We start from the raw sequence: 26,733 nt of genomic DNA on the forward strand, positions 1-26,733 counted from the left end.
CCAGTTGCAGCACAATTCCCACTATCATTGAATTTAATTGGTGTGCAGCTCCCCAACCCGCCGACAGCTGCTCAGGCCGAACTATTCCGACTCATAAATACAACATTATTTTCACCGTAAATCGCAGCTAGAATTGTCGACGTCTTCGTCTTCGCCTGTCTGTGCGCGTCTCAATTCACTGCACATTTTGCAAATAACAATCGCATTTTTTGAATAATTCAAATCCACTTTGTTGCCCGTCCGTCCTTCCGTTCGTCTGTCTCTGTCTCTCACCCTCTCTCTCTCACTCTCTCTCTCTGGTTGATTGTCCGTTCGCCAGTTCCATTTTCTTATTTTTCTTTCTTTTCTTTTTTGGTCCTTTGAATCGTGCAAAACGCTGTGGCATAAGAAAAGCTTTGGCTCAGCCCGAGCCGGAGCCGGAGCTGGAGCCGGTGCCGGAGCCGTCAACTGGCAAGCGCATATTTTCCGCTTGTTTTTGTTGCTTTTCTTGGGGCAGCATAAAAAATGTATAGCATAGTTTTCTGCGTTCGCACACCCTCTCGCCCTCACGCACACGCAAGCACACACACACACACACACACACACAATCGCAGGCTGGCACTATTATTAGGCAACCCATTCAAATATTTAAGCTGTGCATCATTTATGCCACTTTTTTAGTTCGTCTCGCACTCTTTTTTTGTGCATTTAAATTAATAATATTGAAATTTTGCGTTTTAAATTAAAAACCGAACTGCGCAACGTTTACGGGATACCCTTTCGCCCCATCCCGCTCCCTGCCCGTCCTCGTCCTGTCGCTGATTTCATTTAGTTGAGCTGAGTCGCTCGAATGATAGAGAGACCGGACCGTGCCCACAATTCAAAAATCAATTTTCATTTGCAAAACGATTACATTCACATTCATTCAATGTTCGTTGGTTCGCAGTTTTTTTTTTTCTGCCTTTTCCTTCCAATACCCTGCCCTTCAATTTTTTGTTCCGGACTGCCCATGTGTGTGTGTGTGTGTGTGTGTGTGTGTGTGTGTGTGTGTGGGTATGTTGTTGTGTTGGTGCGCTGCTATCGGTTCGCTTACACTCGAATGAACTTTTATTCAATTTGCAAAGCAACCACAAGCTGCACAATAGCCGTTTTAAACACTCAACCAACCAACGAACCAGCGAACGGCCATTTCGTCAGGAACTGCCACCACCCCCTTTACCCATCCACCCCTCCACCCACTTCCAGCAGCTACCCTCTCACTCGAAATCCCTCAGCCCGCTGCTTAACCTCATCCTCTGCTGAAAACTGACATTTGCATGTCCAACTGTCTGCACTTTTCGTCGTCGTTCATTTAAATGCGGCTTTGGAGGCTGACGTTGCCAACCGACTAAAATATTCGCCGTACTCTTCGCAATTTTCGTGCGTCAAATCTTTTACTTTTCCAACATTTTTGTTTGTTTTGTTTTTTTTTTTTCTGAATTTCGCATGCATTTATTCATGTGCTGACTGCAATTTGTTGCATTGCCAACTGTTATACAGCAACTATTATACTGTTATACGAATGAATAAAATGACTGCTATACATGTAATCTGTGCGGAATATATGCATGGCGCATAGCTACATTTTAATACAAACGCATACATCACATTGCCTCCGTGCCCCACACCACACTCACACACACACACACACACACACCCCGCCCAGAGAGTCGCATAATGGGCCAACTAAAGACTGGAACAGAAGAAGCAGACAAAAAATAAGTATGTAAAAATGAAACAAATACATAATAAACAAAACAATGGCGAAGGGCAACGGCGACGGCAACGGCAATGGCAACAAACAAAAGAATGCGCTCGTAAAACCGAGATTTAGGCCGTGCCACATTTGTGACCAAAAATATATACAGAGACACAGGCGCAGTCACAGGCACGACCCAGGAGCAGAGCCTGTGCTCGTACAGGAAGTGGCAGGAGCGGATAGAAGCCAGGAGGACGCATGGCATGAGCAGGAGCTAAACGGATGCTGGAAGCGGGTAGTTGCGAGGCTCGAGGTCCTGCTCATTTTATGCGCTAACTGAATCAGCCCGACAACCATTAACTGAGGCCATTTTATTCAATTTGGCTGGCTCCCCACAGCCCAAACCTCCTCCCCCAAAAAAAAAAAGAACAAGAAAACAAAACAAAGGACAACGCAAAGCGGAAAACGGAAGTGTGTACGCAGGTTATGCAGGAGTTGAAACTGGAGCTGTGGCTGGACTTGGCTTCTGCTGCTGCTACGTGTGACAATAATAAAAGTTTTTATTGCCAGCGCACACAGCTGCGGCTGCGACTGGGCTGCTGCCTGGACGTAGAGTGGATCTAGAAATTAGCTCCTACGTCTGAGCCAATTTCGTCATATACCTACTCGCTGCGCCACGCCTCACCCCGCCTCGCATAGTGTAATCTCTGTCGTAAATTTTGTCCGACAATGTTTGAAAAATGCCAGAGAGTACGAAAACAAATTCAGACAGTACGAACTCAACTGCGGCGTAGACTTCTCTTCGACTGTGGCAAATTATACCAAAGTATCCCATTTTTCATACAAATGCAAGTATTCCACTTTGAGAAATTCAACGAATTGATCTATCTATAGAATTTTTTCTTATCACAAAAAAACATATTGCAGGTATAACAGTTTTTCCATACATGATAAGCTTCTGTCTTAAAGCAGCGACGAATAAAACTGTTATACGGCAAATAGTTACGATTTCTGTTCGATTAGTTTTGCCTAAATTGGCTTTGCAATTTGCTAGAATGCCAACTGTTATACAGACGACTAGCAGTTTTTACCCCAACTGTTATATTTTGAATGTGAGACCCATCTACCATAAAGTATTTCGATTAAAACTTTATTATGCCTTAAACCTTTAAAATGAGATCCTATGTTGGTTTCACAAGTCAATTGTTATAATATTTAGGAGTATAATAAAATGTATCCATATGTCCATGTTTACGTGTGTCCATATATCTCAAATAAATAAAATTTGATTTCGACTTAGCAGATCTTGATCAAGTTTATATCCCTCTGCGGCCTGAAGGTACGCGCCGGATAGTTTTTCCAGCGCTTCTTCAGAAATTTCTCAACCAACGGCCACAAGCTGTGATGAGTTCGTCCTGTGATGGTGTGCAAAATGTGTTTTTTCTTGTAAAATCGTATAATCGGATCCATTTGGCCATCGAAAGCGGCCAAACGAGCCTGCACAACGTTCGGTTTGTCGTCGGGTCGCCGTTCCAAGGGCTCGCCCGTGATGTCGTCGCGTCCGGGCACGAGCGGCGCCTTGTCCCCCTCATTGTATACGCGGCCAGAGGGTACATGTATTCGGCGATGCTTGAGCATGTCCAATATGGCTTCCACAGGTATATCCAGATTGATGACCATATCCAGCTTCACAAGACCCTCCAAGTGTTGAGCCTGAGACAGAGTGCGCGGATATCCGTCGAGTATAAAGTTTCGATCGTTGGCGTTGTACACGGCCGTCGTAATTACGCCGGCCAACAAATGGTCGGGCACCAGATGGCCGTGGCTAATCAGCTCGGATGCCGTCTTGCCCAGTACTGTGCGATTCTGTATATGCTTGCGCAATATATCGCCCGCAGAGATGTGCACAGCGCCATAAGTTTGCACAATCTTGTCGGAAACGTAGCCCTTGCCGCTGCCTGGCGGACCCATGATGAGCGCACGGAATCCACGCACCTTTTGCAAGTTCCGAAAGTTTATAAACATTATTTCTAGCAATACGCATAATAATTTTGAAGCTAAAAGCAAAACTGAATAATTGGAAAACACGACTACCGATAGGCTCGACTGTTCGCACCTTAAAATTGTGCTTGATCTTAGATAAAGATAGGTAAAGAATTTTATATAAATTAAGGCTGCAAAGGCAACCAAAAGGGATTTTATGATTCGGTTCACGATTTGAACCAATGCCTTGGTTCGTACCTAATTCATTCTAAATTAATCTTTCAAAATATTATGATTTCTATCAGGTTAATCTTCGACAGTTCTTTTGTGAGAATTTCGGGCTTTATGTAGCTGCCTCTTTTTTTTGCCAGTGTAAGCAGCATATTTTTTGTGGCCATTTGGAAATAGTTGAAGTGTAGCATTACAAATAGTTGCAATAGTTCGCAAAAAAAAAAAAATATAAAAAAAATTGGACGGAAAATTGCGCAAAACTTGACGACGCGAACAAATGATGGAAATTTGAGCGCAATAATTTTTGTGGCCAGGGCCGAAGTCGTCTGTCCGTGTGTCCGTGTGTCCGTGTTTGGGGTCCTCAAGTGGCCTACGTGTGTCACATGCACAATGGACCAGCCCCCATATTTGAAGCACAACGCTTACGAGACCGTCCCGCCCCCATTGCCGTCCCATTAGATATCGTCTTTGTTTTTGAAAAATTGTCTACTTCATTTGGGCCTCTCTGCAACGAGAATGGCCATGAAATATAACAGTACTCATTATGTTGGGATTACGATGCAATCAACGCAGAAAAAAGTGTCAGTCAAATAAATCACTCGCCAAACATGAGGAATGGGCGTCGCTCACAGCCCAGAGGCAGCCTCTGCACCCCCAGCTGCCAGCTACCAGTTCCCAGCTCCCAGTTCCAGCTCTCCAGCTTCAGTTCCCCGCGCACGCAATGCGACTTGACGGAAGCACGCAAAATATATTTTTGGGCCTCTGCAGGCTGGCAATGTCAACGCCAAGAGTTCCAACCGTTTGTCTGTCTTTCTTTTGTTGTACATGTGTGTGTGTGTGTGTGTGTGTGTGTGTGTGTGTGCCGGAGCATAGTTGAAGCTGACAGCAAGCACGACATTGGAATCGGAGAAGGCGTCAACTGAAGGCTGAGGCTGTCAGTCCACTTCGTGCGCCAGGATAAATGGCATTCTTCTTGTTCTTGTTCTTGTTGCTGCTGTTGCTCCCACTTTCGGGGGATGGTAACAAAGTAACGAATTTTTTAAATTATGCACTCGCTAGCCTGAAATACGAAGTGGCTGTTTTTTTAAGTAACGTTAGCGAGCGCAAAATTTTGGCTGTCCAGGGCCAGGCCAATCAGTGCTAAGTAACTCATTAATTATTTTCAAACGAAAATTGATTGAAAACACGCAAAAATAAAGAACACAGCTGGAATTTATATCTGTGCTAAAACCAGTTGAGAACTTTAAGCGCTGGCTGTGAAATAATTAGAAGAATCATATTTATGAAGATGATGAGAGATGTTTTATTTCTATCTTGCTGATTTCGATTTATTTGACATATATCAGAATGTTCTCATTTTAGTCTAATTTACTATACTTATTCTAGTCTAATTTATCATACAAAAAGAGCTGTCAGGCGTATATCTAAATGTATATTTTATTTTCTTGGATAAACGCTTACCGAAACCATTTCCTAATTATTTTCAAATCAAAACTTAAAACTCAGCTTTGAACTTGTCTACTGCTGGGACTTGTAGTTGGACTTGGACTTTGTGCTCTTCGGCTCTCAGTTTCAGTTGCAAGTTGGCCCTTTGATAATCATCTTGGAGTCGTGCAAAACTTCATTTCAAACAATTCAGCGCGGCGGGCGAACAACAATGGCGCAACAAATGAGCAGGCGATTTGCTCCTGCGGCGACTATTTCAGCTGCCATCCGCCCTTGCCCTCATCCTTGCCCTCGTCCTGGCTGAATAGGTAGTAGTACCAGCGGCTTATCTCAGTTTCATTACAGTTATTGTCGTTGTCATCAGCTCTGCTCTGCTCCATGTGCCACAATGTTGGCTACAACTGGGCAGAAGAGAATAAAACTTCAAGTTCCTGCTAACCCTGCGGGCAGCTGTGACTCGCCCCTCCTCCTACTCCCACTCTCCAGCACCCAGTCTGTTCACTGCGCTGCTTACTTCTTGGCTGCAATTTCGCATACACACAACAGCAGCAACAACAACAGCAACAACAAGCGCAGCAACACTTCCGTTAGATGCTTGAAATAAAAACTTAATTCTGTGGGGAGCAGGGGATTGCGTGGGGGCATGCGGCTCCGGCAAGCAATTCTAAGCACCGCAACAAAAGCTGAGCGCAACATCAACATCTAAATGCAGTGCCATAGAAAAATGCAAAGAGAAAAAGAATCAGAAAAAATCAAAAAATGTGGGGGAGGGAAAAAAAAACGCAGTTTCCGTGCGCCGAACAAGCAAAAACAAAAAGCAACAACGCCAGAAAAGAGCGTAAAAAGTAAAAATAAAAAAATGAAATATACTTAAGCGTTGCCAACGTCGATTTGTGCCGCCCACAAGACGCTGGGCGCTGCCACGCCTACTGCTGCTACTTGCTGCTTGTGTTTGTCGGTGGGCGTGGCAATGCCAGCTTCACACTTGAACACGTAGCAGCCCGCGGCGTTGGCTCAAGCCAAGCAAGCTGGCCCTCTCCCATGCCCCTTACCCGCCTGCCTCGCCTACATGCTGCGTGGCTGCGTTTTAAGCGTGCCCGCTTAAAAGTATGCTACAAGTTTTTGCATTTGCTTAAAAGCCTCGCCTGGGACGCATTCGAACCAATTTTTGGGGCCGTAAATGGCATTTGCCACCCCAAATTTATGTTTGGCAAAAACTCGCTTCTCCTTTTTTTGCTATTACTTTATTTGATTTCAATTCTATATTTTGTCCATTTTCCAATTTTAAGCATTTTGCTGCGTATTTTAAGCGCTTGCATAAATTGATTTATATGCAGCCCAGAAATGTGGGCAGCAGCTGCTGTCGTCCCTCTCTCTCTCTGTCCTTTCCCCTCTTTTGCACTGTGCCCAGCTATCTCTATCTGTGGCTGGTTATTTGTCTGCTTTTTGTATGATTTATTAGTTTTCGTTTTAAACATTGCGGTTGACTCAACATGGCCCGTACCCATATGCCTGCTGTATATATTTATAGAGAACTAAAATTGTTTTATGCCTGACTCTAGTTCTGTGTTTGTTCCTATGTCTGCTAATGCCAAATACGTTAAATAATAAATAAACATAATGAAATATATGCTGAACAATGTATGTATCTTCACATGTTCATCTGTCTGCTCTGTCGCTCCCCAAATGTCCAGCTGTCCAACTGTCCAGCTGTCTCTTGGTTAGGCACAAAACCCCGTTTATTTGCAGCGTATACGAAAATTTCTACCAGCGTCAGCGTAGGTGCCATAACAACAACAACAACTGCAATAGGAGGGGGCAGCAACAACAACAACAACCTCCACCTTGGGTTGGGTCAACAGTTTCGGTAGCTGTTTGGCGGTGACGTTTTTGTATAATTAATTTTTCTTGTTCAGTGGTTTTGTACAATCAACATTCGATGTAAAAACACTGCAAACAAGTGCAACGCATACAAGCGCACTTAAAGTGCACCAACTCCAACACACAACACACACACACACACACATAGCATAGCACACACATGTATGAGCAAAATGCCACCGCAGGACTTAACAGGCACAACTACAGCGATAGACTTAAAGCTTGCCTGGACAGACGTGCTCTTAGTGTGTGTGTGTGTGTGTGTGTGTGTTGAATGTGTGTTGAATGTGTGTTGTGTGTGTGCTGTGGCGCTGCTTGCATATGCATGCGAAAATGTTAAAGCAAATAAGAAAGAGTGTGAAAACGAGCAGCTTGTCATGTAAACAAGTAAACCAATAAGTGCAACTGTGTGTGTGTGTGTGTATATGTGTTCGCGAGAACGAGACAGTGAGCGGAGGTTGGCGTGGGAGGGGCGGGGCAGGTGTGGGCGTCGGTGTGACCAGCCTTTAAAAGTGTCCAGAGCAGCCCCTCAGCTGCTAGTTATTCGAGTAGCACTTCAAGTAAAAATCTCAGACATATATTCAACATTTGATTGCCAACCAGGTCCTGACTATTCCTTTCACATTACTAAGGATTCCATGAGCTGGGCCCATAAACTCATAAATTTCGTTTCCATTATTCATAGTTTACTGAACTGGCTTGGCCAATGTTTACGTGTGTTCCAATAATAATTTTTAGTTAACCTAACTCTGGGCTTTGCTCTCAACTCAAAAGTTCTTGTTGCTTTATACATTTCACAAGAGCGCGATGTTTTTTCTGCCTGAAGAAAATTGTTATTCAGTTTCTCACTGCTTTACAGTTGAGGGCCATTTATAGATACATTATAATCTGTAAAGCGATTCATATAAAAAGCGGTGCATAAGTAACATTCTGTTAGACATCTGTTAAACGTCATGTAATGCCTCAAAAGTACAAAAAAAAGTGGGAATTGAAATGCTTTTCAATACACATAAAATAATATCTACTCTTGGAAGCAATAGCAATTGAGAAATATTGATTTGACTAGGCTCAGTCTAATTAACATTATGTTAAGCAACTGTTAAGCGTAATGGAACCAGCACAAGTTACGAATTACGTATAGAAAACCTCAAAACTGATGCTTTAATTTTTATAAAATAGGCTTGAATTATTTATCTAAATATAAGTTCAATGAAAAATGTCTTTATTATATTCGAAACTGCAGCTGCGCTTTAATCGATTCCTGAAATAAAATCTAGCATTTGTTGCAACTGCCGCGCCTTGCCTTGGCTTGAATTTGTTGCTGTTGAGCCCCGTTTTCATTTAAATTTTTGTCGCCTCCCGCCACGGCTTTGCTTATTTGCAACGCCTCCGCCAGCATCATTTGGGGCAAATAAAAAATTGTTTAATGAATTACGCGCTTGTGTTTGATTTTATTTTATGTTTATTTTTTCTTGCCCGGTTTTCTTGTTGTTTATACAATTTGTTTACGCAACGCGTGACGCTTAAATGCTAAATAATGCAAATGTAAATGCGACGCGTTGTTTGCCTTTGTATTTTTGTTGTTGGTTTTCTTTTATCCTTTTGCGCCCTTTTTGAAATGCCCTTACTGGTTTAGAGCGTGTTGGCAATTGCAAAGACGGGGCCTTAAAAATCAAACTAATGCCCGGAAATGCCAACTGGAGCTGATTTTGGCACAGAAGATTAGAAGATTATGCAAGTGGCTGGGAATCAACTTGAAAGCTCAATATTATTATTCAACTATTTCTCATTCCTTTGATGCAAACTTGGGGCAATAATTGTAATTTCTTTGTCTTCTTTTCCACAAAAGTTTCTTTTTCTATTTTCACAACAACACTCGGCCTTTAGAGCATTAAAAGTTCGTCTCCGGGAAATTTGAAGCTTTTGTTTTGAGATTTCGAATTAATTTTCTTACGCAATGAACATGCAGGAAATTAGCATATTTTCTTTTTGTCTTCATTGTGTTTGTGCTCTGATCGATTTGTGGGACTAACGAGTACACCCAAAATCCCGATCCGGGGGCAGTTTACAATTGGTCAAAGACATTGGCGGGACATTTTAAAAGGCGGTTCCCCAGGCAAAATGCACACAAGTCCTGGGCGTGGCGAGTGTGAGGCATTTTCTAACTTATGATTCGCGAAAAAATTACATTAGAATTGCAAATTGGCAGCTGGCGAGGCTGAAGAGGCATGGATAGCGGGGGGTGGCCATACAACATGGCTAAATAAAAGTTGTGTCTTTGCCGCAACAGCAACAGAATTTGATTTGGTGCTGAGGGCGTGAGAGGGCGGGTGGCCTGCAGGTTGTGTGGCCTGGCGAAGCGGCAACAACAACAAACAAACTCAAACATTTATGACAATAACTTCTTAAATGCGTTGTTGCCGCTTGCCGGCAAAAGGAATCTGCTCGAGCCGCCAGCTCCGCTAGGATATGCAAGGGAGAGGTTGCCTGCCGATGCCAATGCCTGGTGGCTGGTGGCTGGTCTACGTCTCCGGGGCTGCCGTTGAATTGAATTACTTTTGCGCCAGTTGAAATTTCAATTGCCCGGACGGACGAACGGGCAGATGGGCGGAGGGGTTGGACGGGGAACACAAAAGGCGAGAGGCAAACGACAGCGAGCACAAGGACAACGTGGACGACGCACATGTGCAGCCATATGCAATGTTGGCGTTGGCATTGCACTGGCCGGAAACGGAAATGCATGCTGGCATTTTAGCATGCCTCTCCCCAACCCCTAACACCTACCACATGCCCACAGCTCGTTGCGGGGCGCAGCTGGGGGGCATACAAATGAGGCGTTGAATAATTGAAGACATAAATTCGCACTTGCACAAAAACTGCCCGTTTTTTTCGCTTTATATTCTTCACTTCTCTTCTTTTTTTTATTTATTATTATTATTATGCGCTCGTTCTTCGCTGAGTTTTGGGGCAGCGCCCAATGCTTCCGGTCAACCTGCCACCAAATGCCCATCTTCTTCTATGTCTCTGCCAGTGTCTCCCGCCCACTCCCTCCCTCCCTCTCGCCCTCTCTATCTCAGCATGTTTAATTCACAATCTTGGAGCGCAGCGGTGCGACCCGCTGCCACCTTTGCACTCAAGTGCGCAGCCAGAGCTGTTCGCCCAATGCCCATTGCAAACGCCCACGCCCACGCCCAAGCCCAAGCCCAATCCCTGGCCCATCGACTGCATGCCCACTTGTGACCCTCAGCAGCAAGCTGAACTGAGCTGAGCTGAGCTGAGCAGAGAGTTGCTCGTTTAACTTTCATGAAATTATAATTTGCTTTGTAATTCGAGCATCCTTAGCAGGCCGGCAGGACCTGGGGGTCCACTGCAGACCAGCTGTAGCAGCAGCAGCAGCCGTAACAAGCATATATAACTACACATTGAAAATATTTTAATTAACGAAAATTGTTCAGCAAGTTGTTTTATATATATATATATATATATATATATACATATATTTATATATACTCGATATATATGCATGCATATATAAAGCCGGCCAAGTTTAACCGCCTGGCCGGGGCACAGCCGAAAACCAATCCCATTAGAAATCTCAATTTCTCAACTGGCAAGTCTGCAGTCCAAGTCCTTGCAAAATATTGAGCAGCTGCTTTCGTTTGAATCATAACATGAATCACATACATATACATATGTATATATAGGCATGTATATAGACGCTTTGTGCGATCTCATGTGGAATCGCACTCCGCAAAGTACATATATCTTACTTATGCTCGCAAAGATTAAAAGTTTTTCACTGCCGAGGCATGCAAGTTCTTGCCTAAGCTGTAACATCTTTCTATGGCACTTCATATAACAACCCTGCCCCCCTGCCCCCTGCCCCCTCCCCTACCCCCACCCCTGTCACATACCACCCAACTTCTTATTCTGGGCCGCTTTTTCTGCTCGTCTTCATTTTTTGTACATAACCCTCTCGAGTTGTTGGCCACGCCGCAAAAGCTGGCCCTTACATTATGTATTCGCCTGTGTGTGTTTGTGTGTGTGTGTGCGTGTGCGTGTGCACAAAAGCCGACCCCAACGGAGCTGAACCTTTTCAAATCCGAAATCGATATTAATTAAATTTTAGTAGCTAGCGCGAATCTGTGCGGACTTTGCGTCTGCCCCTGCAAAGCTTAAAAAACCCACACACAAAAAATAGCCAGCAACAACCAAAAAAAAAAAAAAAAAAAGGTGGCAAACTTCGCTGTGGCCATCTCATTAAAAGTGATGACAAGTTGCCGGCTTTACGCAGCGCTTTTCATTATTATAAAATACTTTCCTTGCCAGAGCCAAATAAAAGCAGCTATTGCCCATGAACGGAAGCGGCAAACGTAGTTGCAAAATAATGAGCCAATCAACCAAAGGAAAAATGTTAATACTTGGGCATTATTACCTCGAAGTTACCTTCAAAAGTATTTGCAACTGTAATAATAGCCAAGACGAGGCTGTTAAGTCTGTAAATTGAGATAGGCAAGTACCCGCAATTCTGAGAATCGCATAGAAGCGTCGCTTGTGTTGTCAATTCAACAACAAAAAATAAACGAAAAAAACGTATCTTATTGATATTGAAATTATGTAAAATTCCACATTTCACAAAATGCCTTCAACTAATAGCAAGACAAGAGACTTTGAGAATCACATAGAAGCACGCCTAACATAAGTGAAAAGTTGTCAAGCCACTTCAAATTTTACAAATCGCCCATTAGACTTCAAATATAAGTACATTTGAACAAACTTTAAGAACTTGGAGTCCCTGCTCACTTACAGGCATCAAAGGGAATATAATTATTTTGATACTTTGACCTCTGGCAACTATTGTAGACCATACACAAAGAGCATAACTTACTTATAACTATACAAGTAGCTGGGGGCATTCCGTATGCTGTCGACGTAGTTATTGTTGTTGTATCAAGGCTCTTAAAGCAGCACCAGATTCAATTGAGAACCCAAATCAGTCAACCGCATTAAAAACTCTGCTTCATTTCCGTGACAAGCTATACACGTACACACACCCACACACACACACGCACACACACGCACACGAGCTCAACACAACATTCATATGTAAATATTATTTGCTCTTTGTATGCTGCTGTGACCTTTGCTAAACTAAGGGCAGCTTTGTGAACCGATTGTAGAACCCCCCCCCCCCCCCTTCTCCTTCCCATCCTTTCTCCACCCTCTAGCTTCCTGCGTGCCATAAAATTTCACTCTTTCTTCCATTAATAGTTGATCTACTAAGCCAAGGGCATAAACTATGCAAAAGCTTTTCCATCATTGCCATTTGCCATTCAGTACAAGAGCAACCTCCCCCCGCCCACTCTCGTTCTGTCTCTCTCTCTCTCTTGCTGTTGCTGTCTCTGTCTCACTTAATTGCTCAAATCTCCATACACAATTTAATATTCATACTTGCGTTTCATTCGTGCTGCTAATGTTGAGTTTGTCGGATTCATGGCTGGTTTCATGGCAGCAACAACAAATCAAGTTGTGGATTACAAATCGGAATCCTTTTTTAATTGAAATATATATATGGTCTATGTGCGAGTGTACACATTTGTATGACCCGTGCTGTGGCGCTGTGCTCATTAATGCGCGCGGCTGCTGCCTGGTGAATTGATGCGTTTTTGATTGCGAATTTGTCGCAAACATATCGCTCGAGTGCACCAAGAGACCACTCTCCGCCCGCCCTCTCTCTACCTTCCCATCTCTCCGGTTGACTCTCTCCAGTGTTATATGCGCATTACTCATACGCCGTGCGGGTTGGTAAAGGCAAAAAGCAACTTAAATTCTACTTACAGCCAAATATGTAATAAATACGAGCTTAAAAAAGTTTATCTATATTTCAACCGCACGCAGTCATGTGCTCTTCTCACACACACACACACTCATAGAGTAGCTCTTACTATATATGGCAGATATTTGGCATATAGAGTAGCTACTGCTGCCTGTTTTTTTGCTGTCGCCCCGAAAAGTTTTTGAAAGATGTGCCATCCCCCAATCCGGCACTTAGACAACTCGCACGTCCAGCAACCAAAAAGTTCATTTCGCTGCTTTCTCTCTTCCCCTTCTTTTTTTTTCATTTATCTTCCTCTTTTTTTTTCTCATCCAGCCAAAAAAAAAAAGAAATGTAAGTAAGTGTAGTGTAGTGTGTGGAGAGCAAGTGTACTTATCCAGAGCCAGTGCCACGCCCCTGCCGCCCGCTGCTCTTTCATTAAATGCGTCTATTCAGCGAGTGCAGCTTTAAAATTTGCGAAACCAAACAAATTTCATTTTATTTTATTTCATTTCATTTTTTTATTTTTTTTATTTTGTCAATATGCCCAAAAACCAAAGCCGGACGCCGTATAAATTGTCGCAATCAAGCGGCCGCATAAAATGTCTAAAAAAAAAAAAAAAAAGGTGGAAAAAAGAACCACGGCAAAAACGACAGCAAGATGAATTACTGTAAATTATCCAGTTAAAACTTTTCGTTGAAGGTCTTTGCAGCAAAAACCCAAAGGCGGGCGAACGTTCGCTGCTGACGATTTAACGAGACGAAAAGGCAAAAGTTGAACAAAAATCAATTTCGCCACAATTTCACGCTATTTTGCCTGAACATGAATAGGGTATAGTTGGGCATAGATATAGCTAGAGATTGCTTTGCATAGAAGTGAATTAAAATGCACTCAACATCAATTTGAAGGCCATGCAAATCTTTAAGTGTAGACCGACAGAATTTGTATGCCATTTCGGAAATAAAAATTTATGAAAATTTGAAATTCTAATGAAATAATGGACTCATTTTTCATAGTAAATATTTATTGAAGAAAATGGGTATAAAAGATATAGTGATATGGAACAGATTCCAAAAATAATATATATATTATTGCAGCAATAATTAAGCCGCTAATAACCAATGATCGATAACTACCCCCTTTTCCAAGCAATCGATAAAAATCGATATCGAAATGTTATTTGAATAAATCTCTTGCGCGAACTTGGCGTGTATATTCTTGAATAGTATATAGATATATATCTAGTATCTTTAATCTTATATATATATTTTTAATAATTTATTTGTTTATTTATTTCGAAATTTAAATATAAATTTTTTTTATGATGTGTGAAGAATAATATATATTGCTGTACTTCTAGGGAGAACCACTTTAATGTTTAATTAATTGTGATTGATTTAAGATGGGAAATGCTTTTCGGCACACCTGTCAAATCTAGATATATGTATATGCGATTATTTACTTCCTTTTAGCACTTCCGCAGCTGCTGCTGCTCGCTTGTCAATGGCTGCTTTTTGGGTTTTGGGCGCAGCTCATGTTGGACGCGAATATAAAAATCAGCCGCTGCGGGTTTTACGTTTTTCCTGCTTACCCTGAGCAACATTCATTAATGTCAGGAACAGCAGCGGCAGCGGCTCCTTCGTCTAGGACACAGCCACATTATGTGCCGCAAAACGCATAAAACACACGCACACACGCACACACACAGACAAGTGTCTGTCCTTGTCGCCGTCGCAGTCTACCCGCTGTTTTATATAGCGATTACGATAATGAAGCGGCAGCATTTTCAGCGGGCGCAGCATTTTTGTGCACAGAAATGAGCCAAATGAATGGCTGCCACTAGCCGTCACGGGCAGCGGCTGTGGTGAGCGGCGGCGGGTTACGGTGGTGCGGGATGGAATGAAATCTAGCAGCGACGTCTGTCGTTGATGGCTTTTTGAAGTTCTCAGCGCAGGCGGCGCGCTGTGATTGGGCCAAGGAGGGGAGGTGGCTTTTATGACGAATTAATGAATTCAGATTTAAATAAAATTACGCAGCGCCTGCTTGTTAGTGTCCGCTGCCCTGCTGCCTGACTGTTGCCTGGTTGCCACGCCCACTTGTGGGGCATGCACATTTAACGTTTTGCTAATAGAATTAAAGTTTGCGGACGGCCGCGCCCCCCTTCATCCAAATCACATAATGAGCGCCGCCTTCCTGGCTGAGCGTAATTATGACAGGGCGTGGCAGCTGCATTGATAGCGCCCTTTGCAACTGTTGCCCGCTTAATTAACAACAACAATTGCAATTGCAATTGCAGTTCCGCGTTGAGCACACCGCCCCCCCACCCCTGCGGCAGGTAATTTTTGTCTCATTTGGCGCGTGCAACCTTCAGCTGATGGTTTTGTACGCGCATTGTTTGTGGCATTGTTGTTGATTGTTAATTGAAAAACAATGTTGTGCCCTCTTGTGTCGACGGCTGCACTTAAAGAGCTGTGAAACGCAACAGCAGCAACAACAACAACAACAACAACAACAACAACAACAATAAAAACAACAACGACATGCGTGGCACGAGGCAAGTCGCGGCCAGGCAGGCAGTTCGAGTTCGAGGTTCAACTGCGGCTTAATTAATTTTTATAAGGCTGTTGTTATCGCAGTCGTCGTCGCCATCGTCGTCGTCGTCGTCGTCATCGTCGTCGCAGCGGCTGCACTTTAATTACAATGCACAGAAGTTGCCTTTAGCCCATTGATTAAACTTAATCAATGGCCATAAGCAGAACAAGATCGCGGCCAACAACGTGCGGCATGCGGCATGCGGCATGCGGCATGCGGCAGGCAGCTCATTAATGTTCGCTCCCAACTTTGACAGGCAAAGTGCAATTAGCGTCAGGAGCAAAGCGAAAAGTTGTCATATTATGATATTGAATAGCAGCCAGATGAAGGACGCGGCCAACCAATAAAGCTATAGGCAGTGTATGATAACAGCCTTAACATAATGTCAAAAGAACTCCAGCGGCAAAGAGTAAAAGTGTTTGAGCTGTAATAAAATAGCCCCAAGATTTAATTAATAATTAATATACATGCCGAACGCAAGGCGAAGCAGGTGGGGCCTGTTAAATGCAGTAGCTTGCTTTCAGCCTTTTCATGGCTTTGCTTTATTATGCATATTTTTCATGTTATTATTTACCTTTAATATTGTTATTATTATGCGTTTATAGTGTGCAGTACAAGCAGTACAATTTTCTTTTTGCTTTTTCGAAATTTGTGAAATTCGCACTTAATTAGCTAAAAAAGTCATCTATCTAGAGAGCATGTCAACTTAGTTATAATAATAGCTTTTGCTACTCAAGTTAGTCAGCAAATCTGTCTAATATAAGCGATAGACCGAAGAATCTATTAAAGCCAAACGATTATAAAACCATTAACGTCACAACTAAGCCGAACTCTATTTGGCAATAAAAATCTATCAATTAGCATATGATAATAAAGTATAGTAGAGAATATGGTATGGAGGAAGTTGAATAAAGACTAACTCTCGGTTAGTTCATCATTGGAAGCAGTTGGCGGCCAACTGCCAAAGTCTGTTCGGTTAGTTAGTTGCATAGTTTGGCCGGTTTGTCAGTCAACTATCATTATAAGTTGCCCTTTTGCCTCATAATGGCCAAAACTTTTCAACTGCTAAGGGTATGTGTGCCAGTGTGTGTGTGTGTGTGTGTGTGTGTGTGTGTGTGTGTGTGTGTGCTTTGGCCATTGTTGGCGCTCACTTTTGCAATTAGCAGCAGTTTTGTCTGTTCAGTGCTTTTATGCGGCCATTAATTGAGTTGCGCGCAATGAAAACTTAAAAAAAAAAAAAAACAAAAAAAATAAAAGAATGGAAGCGCGGAACATTTTTCAACTTGTCTAATTTTTGTTGTTCGTCTTCTATTTACAGATCGAGGACGCAATGCTGATGTTTGACAAGCAGACCAATCGGCACAGAGGTAAGCTAACAGATAATAACAATAAACAATAAACGATAAGCATTAATCGATAATAATAATAATAACAATAACAATAATGCCAACAATAATACTCGTTATAATAATACCGACTGACTGACACACACACACGCACACATGCTGATGCTCTTACAGCTCCGTTTCCGGGCCTTAACGATGCAGCTGAACGAGCCGAGCCGAGCCGGAAGTGCGAGCATTTTTGCGCACTGCTCTGTCAAAATGCATGACAGATACCGTTACAGATAGCCGGGCACAAACAGCTAATACAGTTTTAAAACGGGGGGCATTAAAATGGCCGGGTAACAGGATGTCGGAGCGAGATAGATAGCCAGGGAAAGCGACCCGAAAAGATTACCTGGCAATGCAACCGGATATAACCGGGCGCACACATACACACACACACACACACACACACGCACACTCACACACACAGACACAGAGACAGACTCAGTGGGTGGGCGGGCTGTTGTCCGGCAAAAGGCTTAAATCTCCAGCGCACATCCGCTACACGAACTTGTAGCGCACGAGTGCGCCCATTGCCCCGCTTTTTTGGTCCATATGCTCGCTTGGGGTCAGGTCAGGCCAGGCACAGGCTCTTCGCTCGTTTGCTGCCAAGAGCTGCCTCCTTGTCGTTGTCAATTTTGCTTATTAAAGTTTTAAATGACGCGCCGAAATTCGCATTGCGCACGAGTCCAATGCCCATTGACATGTGACAGGAGACGCGCAGCTGGAGCAGCAGCTACACCTGAGACACGGCACATTAAGATTGATGTGTCCATTTTGCAGCTAAAGCCGCAACAGAGGCGAACTCTGCCGCCCACACACACATACACACACACACACACACACACTCAACCAGCTAACAATGTCGTTGTCCAAAAGTAATTAGCTGCTCACTCACATACACACACACAGTTGGACAGTCGAGCATGCATCAATAGTTGCCTGCACACACACAGGCAGACATACAGACAGTTGCTGGCCTTGTTAACGTGCTGGCCGGTGCACACTGTCCAACCAAATTACGCACACGGGAATAAGGAAACATGATTTTTGCTTGTATGCGGCCCATAAAAAATTGTTGCATACTTCGGGGCGCCGCCACGCTGAGAGAGAGATAAGCAGCGCGCGACCCACAGAACATTTCGTTTAATTGGACGCTGGAGTACCGAATGCTGCATCATGATGCAGTCATATGAAAAACACAAAAACTCAACCAGCAGCAGTTACAGTAGCGGCAGCAGAAGCTGGAGATTCACGAGCAGCCTTTGCAAATGGCAATAAAAGCAAGCAGCGCCCCATTTAAAAATTATGTGTTGCGCTGCAGTTGAAAGATGGAAGACTGAGCGGAAGACTAACAGAGACAGAGACAGAGACGGAGAAAGGGAGCAAGGAAGTGGGTGAAGAGTGAGAAAGACAACAACTGTTGAGAGATTAATACATGAGAGAAATATATAAAAACTGCAAATTGCCAGCATGCAGATTTATTCGGGTAAATAAAACAGAAGAAACAACAGAAGAACAATGCGGCAATGATTTTTATTAATTTTTTAGACTGATTGCCAAGCTCAATTCCCATTTCAAATGAAAACGAAATAAGTAGCCAATTAAATGGAAGGCTTTTGTATTTGCCATGCTTCTAGCAAATGCCTCTTGCTGACTTTAATAAGGCTTTGGAAAACTTTTTATGAGCTATAACTTTTGATTATGGAATTGCGTCTAGATTGTCATATTAACATGAAAACACTCTCGCAAAGGACATTCCTCTGAGGTGGACACCCCTTTTGGGGAGACTTTTTTTTAACATTTGAATATGAAATAGGTCATACCCCTTTCCCCTCAATTATGCGCACTCTCCTCTTAAATTATAATTATAATAATTCTAGACTGTAAACTCTCATTACCTTGCCAAAACTTAAACGATTTTCATGGGGAACTTAATTGTTGCCACGGATTTTTAATTAATCCTACTAACTTTTTTTCTGAATTTAATGTTAATAATTTAAGCTATTCAAATATAGGAACTGCAGTAATAATTCTTCCTATACTTTAGAAACTCGTAACAGAACCAAGATCCAGCAATCAATTCTGTAGGCTTACATTTTGTAAATTGATATTGATATTGATTTTCCATTTAAATGTAAAATTTTTATGAGGCATACCATGTTGGCCCTGGCCTTGAAGAGTTATACATTTATAACTATTTATAAACTTTATTAACTATTTTTTAGTTGTTTTCTATGACAAAAGTTATTTATAAGATTTGAATTCTAGACTTTATAATTTGGCCAAAACTCAACCTACGCTTCTTCTCTTTCTCTTGATCTATACCATTTTGACCATGTTTGGTTTGAGTATTTAAAATTCATACTAATTTGCATAATGGTTAGGCAAACGCAGAAATAAATTGACTTATGACAAGTGATGTGGTGCCATTTGCAATTGTCAGTGGCTTCTGAGTAGGTTTGTTAAAAATAGCATTAAATGTAGCCTCGTTTCGTGATTTTCCCATAAATATGACATGGAAGACGTTTACTGTTCGACTCGACTATTGACATGGCTCGCAGGACACGGTAATTTTGCAAATTACAATTGCTCGGGTCGATCAAAATGCATATACGATGAAATATGCAGGCGTTGTTAGTTGGCCAACCGAACCGCGCCGCCGGCAACTGCCCAACTTCACAGGGCCAACTGCCCCAATGAGCCACCAAGGCGAACCACCCATCGCACCAGCGTACCACCCACCAATCTAGGGAACCACCATTAACGCGGCGAAGCAACGCTTTCGCTGCGAGTCAATAGAAAATGTGTGTCGTTAATCAAAGGGTATTAGTTGTAGCTGTAGCCTTCATTGCCACGACGACGACGACGACGACGACGACGATGGCGACTTTTTATACAACTTGGACAATGTACGACCTTTTGCCATGAGTTGGACTAACAGACGCTCCAGGGCCCGATGCCATGTCGCCCGCTGTCCGTTGCCCGCAGCCTACTGGCACTTGCGATATGCCTGTAATTGCATTTTATCGATCCAAGTGAAGAGAAGGTACCCAGCGTACATGTGGCAATTGCCAGCGTGTGCACACACACACACACACACATACACACACACATACAGAGGCAGGAAAAAGAAAATAAAAAAAAGTGAAAAAAGTCGAGCAAAGACGTCGCTGGTTGCTCGGGCTACACGGCAGCAAGTTTGTTACTCATTCATAAATCATGTGTGCAGCGACAGACGGACAGAAATACAGGCACACACAGACAGACAACACGGCTGAAAGAAACACACACATATACACACACACAGCTAGTGAAAAGGCAGCCTGGTCACTGAAACTTGCAGCGACGTTTTTCCAACTAACGGCTGCAGTTGGCGCCCCCCAAAAAAAAAGTAAGCGAAGCATTTTATCTATGGGGTTCGGAGTAGGGGTTTAGGGTTGGGGAGACTCGGAAAACGAAAACTATATGAATATGCCATAAAACAATATAGGCTGGCATACTAACATTTGCAACAACAACAACAACAACAGCAACAGCAGTGACAACAACAATAACAGCTGCAAGTACAGTAGAACCTTATTTATATTTAACTGAGTTGGCTTTCGGAAGCACTTTGCACTTAGCTTAGTTAACTATAAAGTGAAAGCGTTTAGTTAAAAAGTAGCTTGGCTTGTTTATCGATAGAAATATCGATAAAAAGCAGGGCTGCGCTTAAAATTAGCTACTTTTATTGATAGGCATGAGCATACGAAGAGAAAAGAATAAGATGAGAAAAAATATTAAATACTGCTAAACCTATTGATAAAAACCAAGGATGAGTTTGCTCAGCCAACACATCAATGAATATAAGAAAAGGCTTAAAAGACGAACAAGAAACTTAATTAGGAAAATATATATATATATATATATATATATATATATTTGCAGACATATTCTCAATTTCTAGTGGCACATGGTAGCCAATGTTGTTGAGCCCCAGCAATTACTACTGTAGCTTTTTTATGGGATACACGACAGCAGCGCCCTAAACTATGCTATGAATTTCATTTGGCAAGCCAAGGACATGCACAACGTGCGCCTAAACAGCCGCTTGAGGCGGGGGGTGGGGGCTGCTGGCTGCAACTGAGGTGTTTGTTGCGGGCGGTGTCGGGGTCGTTGTGGGCGTTACGGGGGCCGCGGGGATGGTTGCAACGGCTTGGCAGTTGGCGTCGCCAGCCGCCACTAATATTAAAATTGAAAATTTTGTAATTTTTCTTTTTTGGCAAGCCGGCGCAGCGCAGTCATAACAGCTGCCAGGCAAACGGACACCCGCACCCTGCCGCCCCACCCAGAGCCCACCCATTCGGCAGTGCTGTCTCTATTGCTGTAATATATACATATAGTTACATATTCCATATCTGTGGCCGTTACTTGGCAATAACATGCATGAGTGTGCAATTTCTGCAGTTGGCACAAGCATCGTCAGGCACTCAGGAGCTCAGGTTAGAGTCGTGGCTCGTCCTGCGGGAAATTTTCGACAGGTAAAAATGGCAGCATAGCAGCCGCAGAATTAACTAGCAAAAGCGACTCTTGCCGCCGGGCATTTTTCAAGCTGCCTCCGACTCTGACTCTGCAGGCAGATACATTTTTGATTGAGTTACGTGTGGGTGCCGTGTCTGGGTGCTGGGTGGCATCCAAAAAGAAATTGCTGGCTTCATTTGCTCGCCACTCGGTCGGCGCTCGACTGATTTATGAGTGGCCAGAGGCAACAGCAACAGCAGCAGCAACAACAACAACATCAGAGGCAGCAGCGGCAGCGCCTGCGGCAGCAGCTATAGAAGTGGCAACTATGTACGTGCAACTTGCAACGTGCGCTAATTTTATATAATTAAAACAAACACAAACATACCAAGATGGCAGCTGAGTAGCACCAGAGTGAGAGGGAGGACAAGCAGAGACTCTCAACGCCCACAAGTTGTTTCAAAGAGCAAGAATCAGGGGGAGAGAGGAATAAATATAGAGAGAGAGAAAGGGGGAGGGAAAGCTGCAAAGGAGTCAGCACATGTCGCTAATAAGCCTGCGTGTTTACTGTTACTTGTTTCAACTAATTTGTCAGCTACGCCCAACGCCCGCATGCCAAGGCAAACACACGTACACACACACACACACACAGAGAGAGAGAAAGAGAGAGAGAGAGATACACAGGGAGGCGTGGCATCAGGTGTCTGCACTTGGCCTTGCTAATTGCACAGCCCTTTTGGCCAGGCCAAATCTGAGACAATTGCGCTAATTGAAAAACCTCGATAAGACCAAAGCGCCAGGCTCTGCCAGGAAAAGCTGGCAAATTGAGAGCTGATGCACACACACCCACAAACACCTACACCTACACACACACACAGTCAATGCGAAATGGAGCTTCACTAAGGACATTTTTGGGTCTTTGTTATCCTTGCGTTTTCCTTTTCATGTAAACAAGCATTAAAAACCTAAACTAAGATCCATAGCATAACAGAGGGCCAAATTGAATGGAAGATAAATTTACCCCTGTGACCTTTGTGAAATGGCTTGCGGGATTGCGTGAAGAATTACTAATCATATATATCGAAGAACAGGATATTTGGCTTTTAGAAAAATGTTCCGGTTTTCGATATATGTTAACAAAACTTCATAGTTCTTTCGCATATCCTCCGATTATTTCTAGAGAGCTCTATGATAGTCTGATGTTGGTAAGCTTACGTTTTTTTATGTAGGGAGCATAGGAGAACGAGTGACAAATAGATTTGGTCCAAATATCCAAAAAAAAAAAAAATAATAATAAGTTTTTTTTACAAGAACTTAATTTCTGTCCGATTGTTCCTATGTCAACTATATCCAATAGTGATCTGATATGGTCTATTGCAAACTTACAGGACGAATGTATATATGTATGTCGAATCGACTGTTGATGCTGATCAAGAATATATATAGTTATTTTAGTTGGTTTATTTCGTGACCTTTATTTCGTGACAAAATCATAATAATCTCTTAAGGGGCATAAATAAGTACATGTTAGTGTTGCACAACGCTAGATAGTCTGATTGTTATCGATATTATCGAAAATGCACTCGATATTTCTGAGGAATATTTCACATGCTATTCAGCAAAATTGTTGAGGGGTTGTTCAAGGGTTAAATTTACAATTTTGGAAGTGTTTACCATTAAATTTTGCACACTCGCTGCAATTTATAAGTACGATTATAATAGATTGTATATTTTGGAGAAATTAACAAAATTTCGGCATAGGAATTGAACGCGCTGATTCAGCATTTCCTAGAAGCTAGCGTTGGGGAGTCGAGAGTAGGGAAAACTTCATGACAAACTTATTATGCACTCGGCTGGGTTATTTCCAGAGCTGGGCAAAGTTTGCTATGTAAACTCTGGGATAGCAGGGCAGTGTTTGAATTACTTGGCCCAGCCGGTACTTGAGTCCCTGCCGCATATTGAGGTCAGCTGTGGGCTGAGTGGGGGAAATTGGGGGCTGGGCAAGTGGAGTGCATGGGTGCAGGCTGGGCCGTGGGCTGTCTGGTTGCGTCTCGGTCTCGACACTTGAGTAAATTATTTAGCCGCTCGCACAAAAGCATATTTCGTTCAATTTTTGCAGCTAGCTCTTAAACTTGTTTGGGCACTCGCCGGGTCTGCGAGTCTCCGACTCTCTGGCTCGCTGACTCTTTCGCCTTTTTCACTTGTCTGATTTGGTTCTTTCTTGCTTTATTTCAGGTTTTGGCTTCGTTACATTTCAAAGCGAAGATGTGGTAGACAAAGTTTGTGAAATTCATTTCCATGAGATAAACAACAAAATGGTAAGTCAAGCGAAGCCAAATGAAACGCTAAAATTCAGTAGCGGAAACGCTACGCCCCAAATCCACTCACCGTCTACTTGTTCCGCAGGTCGAGTGCAAGAAGGCGCAGCCCAAGGAGGTAATGCTGCCGGCCAATCTGGCCAAGACCCGCGCGGCCGGTCGCTCCGCTTACGGTGAGTTGGTAGTCTGGGGCAGCCACGCAAATCAGGCGGCCGCGGCCGCGGCGGCGGCAACAGCTGCCACGCCCGCCGCCGCTGGCCTCTTGCCAAGTAGTTTAGCCGCTGCCGCCACTGCGCTGCATCAGCAACAGCAGCAACAACAACAACAGCAACACCACCAACAACAACACCCACAGCACACACATCACCACCATCATCATCAGCTGCTGGGCGCAGCCGCAGCGGCCGCCTCGTTGCGCTACACGCCCTATCCGCTGCCCAGCCACATTTCGGCCGCTGCAGTGGCCGCAGCCGCCGCTGCTGCCAATCAGCAGCAGCAGCAACAACAGCAGCAAGCAGTTGCTGTTGTCGCCCACCAACAGCATCAGCAACAGCAACAGCAGCAACAGCAACAACAGCAGCAATCTCTGGCCCATGCTGTGGCCGCTGCAGCTGGCGCACCCTCGCTTCTGCCCCTCGCCAATTCGGCGCCCGGCGGCGCCCCCTCACTGCTGCAGTATGCGGCCGCCGCCAATGCCACCCAGAATAATGTAGCGCTGGCCAATTCGCTTTATGCGGACGCTGCCGCTGTTATGGGCTATAAACGGCTGCTGGCCGCTGCCGCTGTGAGCAGCGGCCTTCGAGGCACACCCACGGCTGCCACTTTGGGCGCCTTGACGGCCGCTGCGTCAGCGCCAGCAGCAGCAGCTGCTGCTGCGGCTGCCCAGCAGGCGCAGCTGCGTCAAAACGCCGCGCTTGCCGCCGCCCATTATCCGCTCAGCGAGCTGCTGGCGATGCCGGCGGGCCTGGAGATGCCCGGCGCAGCCTCGGCTGCGGCAGCGGCCGCTTCTCTATATCAGCTGCCAGGCATCTGACCGCCCAGGCCGCAGTGAACGTTCCTTTCGTGAACTCTAACCGATTCAGGCTAAATGCCAAAGTTCTGATCCCATTCGGGTTTGTTGGGCACGGCACAACATGAATAACAAATATACACACACGCACACACACACGCACACAAAACTCTCTCTCATTCCGTCTCAAAGTCCAAAGCGCGAACGTGTCGCATTTACTCTTAGGTCTTAGGTTTACGTGTACGATTCTCCCTAGCCATGTACTGCATATACATAAATGTACATACATATCTTAACTTAACTTACATGCATACTCTACTTGTAATCTGTGTCTAATCAAATCGGCGTTTAGGCAACGCGGCGTATGCGTTATAAATTAATTTATAATTAACTTGATAATTAATTAGTGGACGCATTCGTTTTTTCTATAGAACTTAAGAGATTTGTTTAAGATCTAGGCTAAACATTCTTAAAGAGCAGGTCCTAGAGAGCTGCTTAGATTTTGCTCAGCATCGTTTTGCATCGATTGTTTGATAACAGTTGCGCAATCGATATTTAGAGACTTAGAGGCGATCGTTAAAGTAACTGTAAACAAAAGCTGCGTGTAAGTCTTAGACATTGTGCAACACTAGAACTTAAGAACTAAGAATATGTAAAAAACTAAACACCAAAATATCTATTATTGAAAACTATTGAAAAAGTATTGAAATTGTCAAAAAAAAGAAATATATTAAAAAAAACGTTTAGGTAAATCATTTATATGTAATTCTTGTATAATAATATGCATATTCAACATTTACCTTGTGTTACCCAATTACAATATATCAATATATATTTTATATTCAGCTCATAACAATAGCTCTTCAAAATGAATATCTGTAGACCCGAATACAATTAACAACAATAATAATATGTCATAACTAGCAAATGTATCGAATTAGCTTTTAAGTAAAGCCGCATTTAAGTAGGCAACAAACTGAGCTGACAGGCACACACACACACACACACACCCAGACTCTTTGTATGTGTATGTGTGTGTGTGTGTCTCTAACAATTTTAGTTAAATATTTGAAGGTGCAATTCACAATTTGTAGAGCTGAATGGCATTAGAATGGCAGCTGTCTGTCTGCTCGTTGGTTTCCAGTGGACGCAACCCAACACTGGTTAATTGATAATGTCAATTAGAGCCTATACAAACTTACAGCGTGGACAGTTGATGGCCATACTAATAATAATGGGCCACTACGGCCTCTTAATTACTAATACATACATGTTTCCATCTAGCCATTAATATTTGACTAAACATGAACCTAGCTATTATATATGTATATATATATATATACATACATACTAATACACATATTCTTACTTACGATAAGCGCATTAAGTGCTTCGAATTTCTAGTTTATACTTGACTGTTTATCCATTGTAATAGTGTACTCATATATAAGCGTAAAGACAACAGCAACAGCAAAACACACAGGAAATCAGCCGTCAACCAAAATTGATGCCAAAGATGAACGAATGATTGATTGATTGATTGATGGCAGCCAAAACGAAGACCATGAGCAAACGCATGGATTTAACAAAATTTACAATAACTTTGAACAATTATTTACATTAACATTTAACTAGCTGTCAAATTGTTGCCATTAACATGTTTTTTTCTCTTCTCTTTTTTTTTTAAAATACCTTTTATTATTTATTTGGTTGTAGTGTTTTTATCTATAATTAGTTTAGTTTTTAACCGTCAATTTGTGAGTGTGTGTAAACACTTTTCGTCATTTGTTTTAAACTTTTTAATTAGTTGTGGACGGGGGTGCAATGGCCCGAGAGTCTGTGGCATTTT

The 26,733-nt window shown here is 43.2% G+C and overlaps 1 protein-coding gene across 7 annotated transcripts in view; it reads left to right on the forward strand.

The window, feature by feature from the left end:
- Rbp6 (RNA-binding protein 6) overlaps positions 1-26,733 on the forward strand; it is a 212,987-nt gene that overhangs the window by 161,200 nt on the left and 25,054 nt on the right. For 6 of the 7 annotated variants that reach the window (XM_015175638.3, XM_015175639.3, XM_032434387.2 and 3 more), the window contains 3 exons: positions 16,985-17,033; positions 23,793-23,875; positions 23,964-24,048. In XM_015175638.3, coding sequence (XP_015031124.1) covers positions 16,985-17,033; positions 23,793-23,875; positions 23,964-24,048 — 217 coding nt within the window. Of the gene's footprint in view, positions 1-16,984; positions 17,034-23,792; positions 23,876-23,963; positions 25,553-26,733 lie in introns of those variants that run through there. The other variant, XM_070207948.1, reaches the window with a different exon arrangement.

This window comes from Drosophila virilis, chromosome 3 (genome assembly GCF_030788295.1).
Source record: "Drosophila virilis strain 15010-1051.87 chromosome 3, Dvir_AGI_RSII-ME, whole genome shotgun sequence".
NCBI classification, from domain to species: Eukaryota; Metazoa; Arthropoda; class Insecta; order Diptera; family Drosophilidae; genus Drosophila; species Drosophila virilis.